The sequence below is a fragment of the Camelina sativa genome, chromosome 14 (assembly GCF_000633955.1).
Source record: "Camelina sativa cultivar DH55 chromosome 14, Cs, whole genome shotgun sequence".
NCBI classification, from domain to species: domain Eukaryota; kingdom Viridiplantae; phylum Streptophyta; class Magnoliopsida; order Brassicales; family Brassicaceae; genus Camelina; species Camelina sativa.
In genome coordinates this window covers 4,381,331-4,394,350 of record NC_025698.1, presented here as the reverse complement: position 1 = coordinate 4,394,350, position 13,020 = coordinate 4,381,331, and the positions used below count along the sequence as shown (strand labels likewise).

Sequence of the window (13,020 nt, the reverse complement as noted above, 5' to 3'; positions counted from 1 at the left end):
ACGTGATAATAAAAATAATACAGTATCACACCCAAAAAAATAAATTAATAATAATACAGTATATTTTATTATTTAGATTCCCTATGTTCACATGCATACTCAATTACTCATGATACCGATGAAGATCTTTGTGGGGACATAAGTAAGAAAATTTCTTATTAATAATTAACAGGACAGAAAATACATGTGAGTTTGTAATTTTTTTATATATATAAATCTTTTGGTATTATCTTTGATAACGAAGGCTAATAAGAGTTGAGTGTCATAGTTTGATTAGCAATTATTTAGTTGGGATATTTCTTACGCTGTTAAAGGTATATGGATGTTTATACTTGTTTGAATCAACTGTAAGTGAACTCTGTACATTGTTTATAAGTGGTTGCCCTGATAAGTGATAATGAGAAACTTACAAGTATGGTACAGTTGCGTATAGTCACTATTCACATAAAAATATCAACGGGAAACTAAATGTATACCAGCTTTCTTTCCTCAAGTTCAACGTTAAATGAGCCCTACTTGTTTCTATTTTTGATAGTACTAGAAGCTTTTATAACCTTTTGGTCTGGAATCTGTTTGTTGAAGACAGGAATTCCAATCTTGCAGCTCACTTAATCTCTAGGAGCGTAACAAGAGAGGATCGCCGTCAATCGTATGTAGCAACGGGGTTCCCTATTTGGTTACAACAGCTTTTTGAATTGGATATGGCTAAAATCTAACTGTATCTTCTTTTGTTGTGGCTTTGATACATTGATTGCCTTTGATTCTGTGTAACCGTTGTAGTGTTTATATATCAATATAATCTTTCAGTGAAAAAAAAAAAAAATAGAAGCTTTTATAACCAACCTATTTGTATTCCTGTCTCATCAATTTCGATACAATTTTGTTGAAAGTAGATGTACATATGGGTAAGTGGTTGTGAAAAAAACTCCAAGTTGAATAATATCTACTAGACTACGACTACAATTAAGGATGGTAGATGCAGTGAAGTTGGACAAGTATGAGAAATGTAGGTGGTGTGTATCATTCGTGATTACTCTTATTAGTAAGATTGACTCAACTAACCGATGATATTCTTCGATCCACTGCCTGTGATAACTTGGAGATTTCTACTAAAAGACATTTGGAGGTCTTGCATTGGGTAGATTTGAGTATATTATTCTTCTCTTTATCCCTTATTTATTCATACAATGCCAATACGAGTTACTTTGATCGTGTTTTCTGAACAGAGCCTCGACTTAAGGGAAGTTGCTTAGTTCTTGCGCTGTAAGTAACATAAGTAAAGAAGAAATATGATTTCAGTGAAGTCATCTGCACAAGAAAAAACAAAGAGAAGGGCTTTGTATCTTACCAATGTTACAATGAAAGTTTAAAGATCTGTAATGACATCAATTGGAGAATTGCCTTTGTCAACAACAAAGCTCGTCACATACTTGCTCTCTGAAGTAACAACTTCCAGTGTGTAACTCCCATGATAACCTCTAAACTCCAATGCTCCTTCATTCTCAATCACTCCATCCACAGAAGTCAACCACTCTCGTTTAATCTCAAGAAACCTCTTCCCGGCTTCGTTAATTTCACCATCCGCATTCACCAAATGTGAGTCTTCTCTGCTCATAAACAGCTCCCAGAATCCCCAAAGCATCACTCCTTCAACCGCTGGGTGAGCAAACGCTTCCCATAACATCACCTCGAGATCATCACCTCTTACATGCTCATTTATCGAGGACACATCAAGTTCTGTGAACCAGATTGGCAAGCCGAGTGTGCTTAGCTTGTCTAAAGCAGAACGGACAATGTGACCGACCGGACTGGTTATATGTCCTTGAATCCCGATTCCTCCCACGGGAGCACCTCTTTTTTGTAGCTTGTGTACGAGTTTTATGTACTTCTCGGGGGATGACCTCGAGTCAAATCCATCTTCTATGTGGTATTCATTCAGAAACAGAGTAGCTGAGGGGTCTAACTCGTGTGCGGCCTTGAACATTTTTGCTCTTGCATTAGAACCTAGTCTATCTCGATAGAACGATCCGTGAAGCATTTCGTTATTCACATCGTAGTGTCTAAATTTCCCATTGTAACGGGTAAGAAGATCTGTTACGCGGTTCTCAACCGCTGCTTCTAGCTCGGAACCGCTCAACTGTTGGACCCAAGGTTGAATAGCAGACTCTATCTCCCAGAATATGCAATGGCCTCGGGTTTCTATGTTGTACCTCTCACAGAACTCGAGCATCTCGTCTGCGTCACGGTAATTGAAGTTCCCTGGCTCTGGCTCTGTCCAGTACCATTTCAGCTCATTACCAAACACTGCCCAGTCGAAATTGTTAAGAAAGAAATCGACAAAGTCTTCGTTATCTATATTGCTCCGACTAATGCATGACCCGAGTGGGAAACTGTTACGTGTCTGTCTGATCTTCACCGTTGCGCCAGACAATTCACTAGGATCTACACCTGAGAATTTGAGGCAAACATTGCGTTTACGAACCTGCATAACAGAGAAAGAGCATGGTGTTGAGTTTAATTTTTTCGTTCCAAACATGTAACGAGTAAATATGTTTCGTAGGTTACCACATCAGCTTGTGCTCTGAGATAATTCAACCGTGGCTTATGATCAACAGCAAAAATCTGGAGACCTGAAACCATAAGATTAACACCAGGAGACGGACCCTGGACATGAACCATAATTTCTTTTGCTTGCTTCTCGACTCTAAATGAACCCACTACTTCATGCCAATCGCCATCATCGACCTCAACTTTTCCTCCATTAACCCATTTACCATCAACACTGAGTGCAATATTTACGTCCTGTGGACTGGTAGCTCCTCCTGAGCCAATTTTAACCCAAGCTGAGACTTGGTATGTTAGAAACAGCTTCACTCTATCAGTTATCATCTGAGCAGGACCCATCCATGTGTCACTTCGGTTTGTCGCGAGCACATATCTTGCAGATAGATATCCATGTGTTGATCTAAGTGAGTCTCTAGCCAGTGGAGGTAATATCCTAGGAGAGCCTTCTCCAACTTTTAAATGGCAGTTTCCAAGAGGGAACCAACCATCGATTGTTCCATCGCTTAGGTGGCTATTCGAAACTATGTTCATCCCAAATGCATGACTCTGTAGCAAAATAGAAACAGTATATGATTCATTAAACACAAGGACAACGTAAATGTCAAAAAAAGCACGAAATATTAGTATGTCTAACCTCAATATATGGTCGTCCTGAAGGAGTGTCTTTCTCTGCAGGCTTTACAACGAAATGGTCGACAAAAACATCAATCCCTGGTGGTGGTCCTTCAATGTATACAACTGCTCTAGCTGGAGATCCATTCAAGAGGAACTTTCCTTTTAACTGTACCCAATCATCGTGTTGCGCCTGAACACTTTAAAAAGGAAACAAGCTTTCTTCAACATGTGTGGCAAGATTCACAGTTCATCATAAAAAGAGACACCATATGGAGAACCTCACCTGGAAATGCCTACGTATTCTTCACGTTGGTCAAGGTATTGAACATACAAAGTGGCCTGCAATGTGTGTTGGCTATGCGATAGACGAACAACAGAAGATACTTCATAAATGAGTTTTCGCTGGACTCTTTCTGTTATATCCTGTTCGATTCCGCTCCACTTATGTGTGCGTTCTGATGCAGAAGCAAAACACGATCCAGAATGCGGTAGTATCTTCCCATCAGCTAGAGACTCATGTAACATAAGATTGCACCCTCTTCCAGACCAATGATTGAGGCCATCAGAAAAGCTTGAATTCAGAAAGATGTGATGATCATATTCTGGAGCTGGGCAGAATTCTCCGCTAATCTGCAAATAAGACAAGTGAAGAAACATATTCAACTACTGAAAACAACAGCATCTTAAGATCTTAAGAAGGAAAAGAAGAAACTAAGATTCAGCCAATAGATTGATCATGTAAATGTACTTTCGGTCTATCTATTTAACAGTCCACATTGTGTCACATTACCTCAAACTGATTTTCGCCTTCGCAATGGATGGTGACAGACTTTATAAGAAGGTCANATGGCCTCGGGTTTCTATGTTGTACCTCTCACAGAACTCGAGCATCTCGTCTGCGTCACGGTAATTGAAGTTCCCTGGCTCTGGCTCTGTCCAGTACCATTTCAGCTCATTACCAAACACTGCCCAGTCGAAATTGTTAAGAAAGAAATCGACAAAGTCTTCGTTATCTATATTGCTCCGACTAATGCATGACCCGAGTGGGAAACTGTTACGTGTCTGTCTGATCTTCACCGTTGCGCCAGACAATTCACTAGGATCTACACCTGAGAATTTGAGGCAAACATTGCGTTTACGAACCTGCATAACAGAGAAAGAGCATGGTGTTGAGTTTAATTTTTTCGTTCCAAACATGTAACGAGTAAATATGTTTCGTAGGTTACCACATCAGCTTGTGCTCTGAGATAATTCAACCGTGGCTTATGATCAACAGCAAAAATCTGGAGACCTGAAACCATAAGATTAACACCAGGAGACGGACCCTGGACATGAACCATAATTTCTTTTGCTTGCTTCTCGACTCTAAATGAACCCACTACTTCATGCCAATCGCCATCATCGACCTCAACTTTTCCTCCATTAACCCATTTACCATCAACACTGAGTGCAATATTTACGTCCTGTGGACTGGTAGTTCCTCCTGAGCCAATTTTAACCCAAGCTGAGACTTGGTATGTTAGAAACAGCTTCACTCTATCAGTTATCATCTGAGCAGGACCCATCCATGTGTCACTTCGGTTTGTCGCGAGCACATATCTTGCAGATAGATATCCATGTGTTGATCTAAGTGAGTCTCTAGCCAGTGGAGGTAATATCCTAGGAGAGCCTTCTCCAACTTTTAAATGGCAGTTTCCAAGAGGGAACCAACCATCGATTGTTCCATCGCTTAGGTGGCTATTCGAAACTATGTTCATCCCAAATGCATGACTCTGTAGCAAAATAGAAACAGTATATGATTCATTAAACACAAGGACAACGTAAATGTCAAAAAAAGCACGAAATATTAGTATGTCTAACCTCAATATATGGTCGTCCTGAAGGAGTGTCTTTCTCTGCAGGCTTTACAACGAAATGGTCGACAAAAACATCAATCCCTGGTGGTGGTCCTTCAATGTATACAACTGCTCTAGCTGGAGATCCATTCAAGAGGAACTTTCCTTTTAACTGTACCCAATCATCGTGTTGCGCCTGAACACTTTAAAAAGGAAACAAGCTTTCTTCAACATGTGTGGCAAGATTCACAGTTCATCATAAAAAGAGACACCATATGGAGAACCTCACCTGGAAATGCCTACGTATTCTTCACGTTGGTCAAGGTATTGAACATACAAAGTGGCCTGCAATGTGTGTTGGCTATGCGATAGACGAACAACAGAAGATACTTCATAAATGAGTTTTCGCTGGACTCTTTCTGTTATATCCTGTTCGATTCCGCTCCACTTATGTGTGCGTTCTGATGCAGAAGCAAAACACGATCCAGAATGCGGTAGTATCTTCCCATCAGCTAGAGACTCATGTAACATAAGATTGCACCCTCTTCCAGACCAATGATTGAGGCCATCAGAAAAGCTTGAATTCAGAAAGATGTGATGATCATATTCTGGAGCTGGGCAGAATTCTCCGCTAATCTGCAAATAAGACAAGTGAAGAAACATATTCAACTACTGAAAACAACAGCATCTTAAGATCTTAAGAAGGAAAAGAAGAAACTAAGATTCAGCCAATAGATTGATCATGTAAATGTACTTTCGGTCTATCTATTTAACAGTCCACATTGTGTCACATTACCTCAAACTGATTTTCGCCTTCGCAATGGATGGTGACAGACTTTATAAGAAGGTCAATCCCAGGAGGTGGCCCTTCCAAGAAGAATACAACACGGTCAGGTCTTCCTGACAGTACGAAAGTGCCTTCCAGAGTTTTCCAAATATCTTTGGAAGCATAAGTTCTGCAGATAAAAACATTATAAAATGTCAACAATTCTGGGTCTTCTTGACTATATATATCACAAAGAAATCATGTGGTTCCATTACTTTCCAATTCCTTGAAATTCCGTTGGTGAGCTTTGATGCTCTAACTTCAAAGTGGCCAAGACCTGCGCCGACCCTAGAACAGGTCCCGATACACTAACACGAGCAGAAACTCTATATGAATAGCCAGGAGAAACTCTGTCTGTGATATCTTGCTCCAGTCCTTGCCAGGTTTCACTTCGGTTATTAACAACCGCATATGGTCCTAAGTTACAGTCGTTGCTACTAACAACAAATGAATCACAACTGTTGGCATTCCAAGAATACAATCCATCAGAGAAGTCATGGTTTGTGATGATATTCAAAGCAGGAGGAAAGACACCGGAAGCTTCTGTGTTTTCTTTGGTATCCTGAAGTGAAATTGTAAGCCACAAGAAAATGTTAAAAAACAAGAGGAGTTAAGCTCGCTGCTTTCTTGTAATCTGGAATATAAAGTTTAGAATCAGATGATCCCGGAGAGCTATATGATGCTTTAAAGAAAGTGCAAAGAAACATTTTGAAAGTCTAACAGTTGGCTTACTTCTCTCGATTTCAAACAGCTGAAACAACCAGAAATACAAATAATGTTAAAACTTGGACGCATGATGGTTACTTCTATCTCAGTCTCTAATAACACACCAATCAATTACTCATCTAAAGGTTTATCTGCTCTAATAATCCCATTGCTCTACCCGAGTTATTCAAATTGTCAAGTAGCATGCAGTTTACCTGGACATCACTTGAAGCAGTGGATGATCTAACGGTAACTGAGCGTATAAGGAGATCTTTCCCTGGAGGTGCACCTTCCAAATAGAAAACAACACGGTCGGGCATATTTGATATGGAAAACGTTCCATCAAGATCAACCCACTTGTTTCCTGAGGCAAATGTTCTGCAAGTAAAGTTCCAATTCATCAGGAATATTTACAAAAAATTTCAATCAAACTCCAAATCCAAAGATACAACCATTCAAAAACCGTACTTTCCGACGAACAAATACTTAGTAGGCGAGTCTTCATGCTCAAGCCTCACAGTAGCAATAACCTCAGCTGATTCCTGGAAAGGACCACCAGACACACCGACACAAGCTGAAACCGTATAAGTAATTCCAGGAGAAACTCGAGTTGTAATGTCTTGTTCAAGGCCATGCCAATTATCTTTCCTATTAGTTACAACGGCATAGCCACCGCTGAAGGAATCAGCAGACATTGTTGCCTCTGAGCAAAAAGGGTCAGAAGAAACAACAAAAGCTTCACATCCGTTAGGATGCCAAGATTCAATCCCAGCAGAGAAGTCACCGTTCACAACGATATTAGGACCCGCCATGACTGTATGTGTATGGCCTTTACTGCCCCAAAAAAAATTGAGTAAACAAGAAATCAATCTAAATGCAGATTATCATTCGAATCAACACGTACCAAACAATTCTAGATGAAATTGATGAAATGGGTCAACCCAAAAAAAGAAAAGTCAATTAAAAATCTCACCTTTGATCGAGAAAGAAGAAGATGAATAGTCGAAGAAGGAGAAGTCCAAAAACCATTAATCAGAAAAGATTTGATTTTTCTCTGTTTCTCATTACAATTAAAAATCAAAATTGCGGTTTGACTCTTCACTGGGGGGTCCAATACTTGAAACTAATTGGGCCGGGCTTGTCTTTTTAAAGTTGTAATTATAAATAAATCATAGTCAATTTTTTGGCTCATTAATACAAACTTGGTTGCTTTTTTGAACATGTTACTAAACATGCTGCTTTAAAAAACACATGTTGTGTTGTTCTAGATAAAAGGTGACAAATCTCAGATGTGCTGAGCCTGAGAGAAAAGAAAATGTCAATGGCGTTTCAACGACGACAACAAAACTGCCGTAGGGGACCTTTCTTCTTATAACGACTGAGAAACTTATAGCGGATAAGTCTAAATATATTAGGATAAGGGTGTATTCAATCTGATAAGGCTTAGGTTCCTATTGTTTAGGCCTCTGTTCTAATCTCTTGTCCTGTATAAATACTCTAGTTGAGATCATTAATAAAGTAAGCCAGTTTTGATAACCAATTCTACATGGTATCAGAGCAAAGATCTAACGACTTTTTTTAAAAACAAAAATCTCTTTTGTTGCTTGCGTGTCAAGTAAACGATGTCAGGCGTAGAAGATGGTTCTTCTGCGATCAAATCTTCGGCTGCAGTGCAGCAACCAGATGTGGTGGTGGTTTCGCCGTATCTATTGTCTAGTTCGGACAATCCAGGTGCTGTGATCTCCTCGGTCATATTGACAGGAGACAATTAAAATGAATGGTCTACCGAGATGGTGAATGCACTCCAAGACAAGAGAAAAACAGGCTTCATCAATGGTACGATCAGCAAACCATCCTCCGGTGATCCTAATTTTGAGAACTGGACAGCTGTGAACTCAATGATTGTTGGTTGGATTCGTTCTTCGATCGAACCAAAGGTCAAATCTACGGTGACTTTCATCTCCGATGCTCATCAGTTGTGGAAGGATTTGAAAGAACGTTTTTCTGTGGGTAACAAAGTTCGTATTCATCAGCTCAAAGCTCAACTTGCAGCATGTCGTCAGGATGGTCAACCAGTGCTCGACTACTATGGTCGCTTGAGTAAACTTTGGGAGGAGTATCAAATTTACAAACCTATAAAAGCGTGTACTTGTGGGTTGTGCACCTGTGGTGCTACTCTCGAACCACATAAGGAACGGGAGGAAGAGAAGATTCATCAGTTTGTTTTAGGTCTCGATGAATCTTGGTTTGGTGGTATCTGCACAAACATTATCTCGATGGATCCCTTGCCATCTATTGGAGAAGTTTACTCGCGCATCATTCGAGAAGAACAGAGGTTAGCTTCTTCTCGTCTTCATGAGCAACAGCGTGATTCCATCGGTTTCTTAACTCGTCGTGATAGTTCTGATCAGACATTCTCGGGTTGTCAAGAGTCTTCGTCCGCAGTCACTGCGTATCTTGGTAGATCGGATACGACACATCAGTCCAGACCTAGCACGTCAATAATCAGGACTCCGGGCCCTAAGATTTGTTCTCAATGTGGACGGCAAGGTCATGAGCGTCGTGATTGTTGGGAGGTTGTTGGTTTTCCAGACTGGTGGACGGAGCGTAACCAACACCGAACAGGCGGTCGTGGTAGAGGTGCTGGCAGAGGTGCTGGACGTGGAAGAGGACAAGTAACTGCGGCTCATGCTACTAGCTCAAATTCTTCCGTGTTTCCGGAATTTACACAAGAACAGCTTAGGGTGCTTCAACAAATGGTCAGCGAACAATCTAGTACCAAGAGTACCGATAAATTGTCTGGTAAGAAAGACCTTGGTAATATCATTCTTGATACAGGAGCTTCCCATCATATGACTGGGAATCTCAGTCTCTTACACAATATTAAGAATGTCCCACCTTGCTCTGTTGGCTTTGCGGATGGAAGTAAGACTTTCGCTGTCAGCATGGGGGTTTTTTCATTAAGTGATACAGTTTCGTTGACTGATGTTTTATATGTCCCTGCACTGAATTGCACATTGATCTCTGTTTCGAAAATTTTGAAACAAACAAAGGGTATTGCTATGTTTACTCAGACATTTTGCGTTTTGCAGGACCGTTCATTGAAGACTTTGATTGGAAGAGGTGAAGAGCGTGATGGGGTTTACTACGTTACGGATGTTGTTTCAGCGAAGATACATAGCATGACTGCTAGTTCCAGCGACAAGTTATGGCATCAGCGGTTGGGGCATCCGTCGTTTTCAGTTATGTCGGTTTTACCAATGTGTTCTAGTTCTGCAAAAACTGCTAGTTCTGGTCCATGTCACGTTTGTTTTAGAGCTAAGCAGACTAGGGAGATTTTTCCAGAAAGTTTTAATAAAGCAACTGAGTGTTTTTCTTTAATTCATTGCGATGTATGAGGTCCTTATCGAGTCCCATCTTCGTGTGGTGCGGTTTATTTTTTGACCATTGTTGATGATTACTCAAGAGCTGTTTGGACATATCTTCTCCTTGCCAAGTCTGAAGTGCGTAGTGTATTGACTAATTTCATTAAATATGCGGAAAAACAGTTTGGTAAACAAGTCAAAGCTGTTAGAAGCGATAATGGCACAGAGTTTATGTGTTTAGCTTCGTATTTTCGTCAACAAGGTATTCTTCACCAAACTTCCTGTGTTGGGACTCCGCAGCAAAATGGAAGGGTTGAAAGGAAACACAGGCACATTCTTAATGTTGCCAGGGCCTTGTTGTTTCAAGCCAGTTTGCCCATCCGGTTCTGGGGAGAGGCTGTTCTTACAGCTGCATACCTCATTAATCGAACACCTTCATCTATTCATAATGGTCGGTCTCCTTATGAACTACTTCATGGACATAAACCGTCGTATGATCAGTTACGTGTCTTTGGAACGGCGTGTTATGTTCATCGTGTGCATCGTGATCGAGACAAGTTCGGTGAACGAAGTCGCTTATGTATATTTGTCGGATATCCATTTGGAACAAAGGGATGGAAAGTTTTCGACATTGACAAGAATGAATTCTTAATCTCTCGTGATGTTGTTTTCCGGGAAGATCACTTTCCCTTTGCTTCGAATTCAGTACGTTCTGTTTCTTCCACACTTGCTCAAGAATTCTCTGAAACAGATTGGCTTCCTTACACGCATGTGGTGGACAGGGGGAGTTCCCTGTCTTCTCCTCTTGCTGGTCAATTTGTGCCTTCGGCTGCAGTACCGCTTGTGTCTCCGCCTATTTCGTCCTGCGACTCTGTTTTGCCCACGGCAACAGAACCGGTAGTTTTGTCGTCACCTGCAGTTTCTGCACCAGTTCCTGAGGGTTCGGTCTCGCAATTGTCATTGCCGGTTCCTGCAGTTTTGTCTTCTGTACCTGAGGTCTCGGTCACGAACACTGCTGCTCCTACACCTGAACTAGCTGTATCAGTTCGTCGTAGTGAGCGCAAACGACATGAACCGAGCTATCTTTGACACTATGTGACACACAATGCTGTTTGCTCTTCAGAAACCCATCACGCTCTGTTCTCTTCTACATCCGAGTCTTCTCTTACGGTCCAAGGTATGTGTTTCTTATCTCTAACAGAGTGTCTTCCTGATGATTTGCTTTCTCCTGCACACCGTGTTTACTTGGCTACCATCACTACGTCTGTGGAGCCTAAAAATTTTAAAGAAGCTGTCCGGCTTAAGGTGTGGAATACTGCAATGGGGAAAGAGGTGGATGCTCTTGAGTTTAAGCGAACATGGGATGTCGTTGATCTTCCTGAAAACAAAGTTGCGCTTGGAAGTCACTGGGTGTATAAGACGAAATACAACGCTGATGGGTCTATTGAACGATACAAGGCTCGTCTTGTTGTCCTTGGTAATGATCAGGTTGAGGGTGTTGATTATCAAGAGACTTTTGCTCCTGTTGTGAAAATGACAACTGTTCGTACTTTGCTGCGACTTGTTGCGGCTGAGCAGTGGGAGGTCTATCAAATAGATGTTAATAATGCTTTTTTACATGGAGACTTGGAGGAAGAAGTGTATATGAAGCTTCCTCCTGGCTTTCGTCATGCTCATCCCGGTAAGGTTTGTCGTTTACGGAAGGCTTTGTATGGCCTTAAACAAGCTCCACGGTGTTGGTTCAAGAAATTGTCGGATGCTTTACTTCGTTTTGGGTTTGTGCAATCCTATGAAGATTATTCTCTTTTCTCTTACTCTAAGGCTGGTGTTGAGCTTCGCGTCTTAGTTTATGTTGACGATCTTCTCATTTGTGGGAATAATGGTTCCATGCTTCAAAAGTTTAAGGACTATTTGTGTCGTTGCTTCTCAATGAAAAATTTGGGGAAACTGAAATATTTCCTTGGCATCGAAGTTTGTCGAGGACCAGAAGGCATATTCCTCTCTCAACGTAAGTACGCTATGGATATTGTTGCGGATTGTGGTGATCTTGTTACTGCTTCTGTCGCAACGCCGTTGGAACAGAATCATCTTCTAGCTTCCGACGATGGTCCGCTTCTTGCTGATCCTAAGCCGTATCGCCGGTTGATAGGCCGTCTGATTTATCTAACCAACACACGACCAGACTTAAGTTACTCAGTCCATGTTTTGTCGCAGTTCATGAAGCAACCTCGTGAGGCCCATTGGGCTGCTGCGGTTCGTGTGGTTAGTTTTTTACACGGAACCTTCGGCCAGGGTATCTTACTTAAAGCCGATTCGAATCTTACACTTACCATTTATTGTGATTCTGATTGGCAGTCGTGTCCTTTAACACGTCGCTCTTTGAGTGCTTATGTGGTGTTGCTTGGGGGTTCTCCTATTGCGTGGAAGACAAAGAAACAAAACACCGTGTCTCATTCTTCCTCTGAAGCAGAGTATCGAGCTATGGCGGCTGGCCTTCGAGAGATACAATGGCTTCACAAGTTGTTGAAAGAATTGGGTATCAAACAGACTGAGCCAGCTCGATTCTTCTGTGATAGTAAGGCTGCTATTCACATTGCTGCAAATCCGGTTTTCCATGAACGCACAAAGCACATCGAGTCTGATTGTCATGCGGTCCGTGACGCTGTCCGTGATGGTCTTATTACTACACAACATGTTCGTACTACAGAGCAACTAGCCGACGTTTTGACTAAGGCCCTTGGTCGGGTTCAGTTCGAGTATCTTATGTCCAAGTTGGGCGTTTCACCCGCTCCAATTTGAGGGGGAGTATAGCGGATAAGTCTAAATATATTAGGATAAGGGTGTATTCAATCTGATAAGGCTTAGGTTCCTATTGTTTAGGCCTCTGTTCTAATCTCTTGTGCTGTATAAATACTCTAGTTGAGATCATTAATAAAGTAAGCGAGTTTTGATAACCAATTCTACAAAACTCTTCTCTCTCTGACCCAAATTTGATGTTTCAATTTTTTTTATAAACCCCACGTTGACACCTCGAATCTTCCCAAACCTTTTGATTAATCTTGCTTAAAGTTTCCATTTTTCGTTTAAGTTCTCTCTTCGTTGAGTGATA

The 13,020-nt window shown here is 41.2% G+C and overlaps 1 protein-coding gene across 4 annotated transcripts; it reads right to left on the bottom strand.

Moving 5' to 3' along the window:
• On the bottom strand, positions 831 to 7,594 carry LOC104739612. Of its 4 annotated transcripts, XM_010460029.1 has the most exons (11): positions 7,520 to 7,594; positions 7,015 to 7,380; positions 6,762 to 6,924; positions 6,057 to 6,403; positions 5,812 to 5,971; positions 5,305 to 5,651; positions 5,041 to 5,218; positions 4,407 to 4,952; positions 4,032 to 4,323; positions 1,349 to 2,190; positions 831 to 1,261 (listed from the first exon to the last, which is right to left on the bottom strand). In XM_010460029.1, exons 1-10 carry the CDS (start codon positions 7,573 to 7,575, stop codon positions 1,367 to 1,369), a joined length of 3,279 nt encoding a protein of 1,092 aa, XP_010458331.1. In that variant the 5' UTR covers positions 7,576 to 7,594; the 3' UTR covers positions 831 to 1,261; positions 1,349 to 1,366. The 4 variants fall into 4 exon arrangements, with proteins under 4 accessions (XP_010458331.1, XP_010458333.1, XP_010458330.1 ...); XM_010460031.1 differs by lacking the exon at positions 4,032 to 4,323 and having other exon boundaries at positions 1,349 to 2,482; XM_010460028.1 differs by lacking the exon at positions 831 to 1,261 and having other exon boundaries at positions 1,274 to 2,190.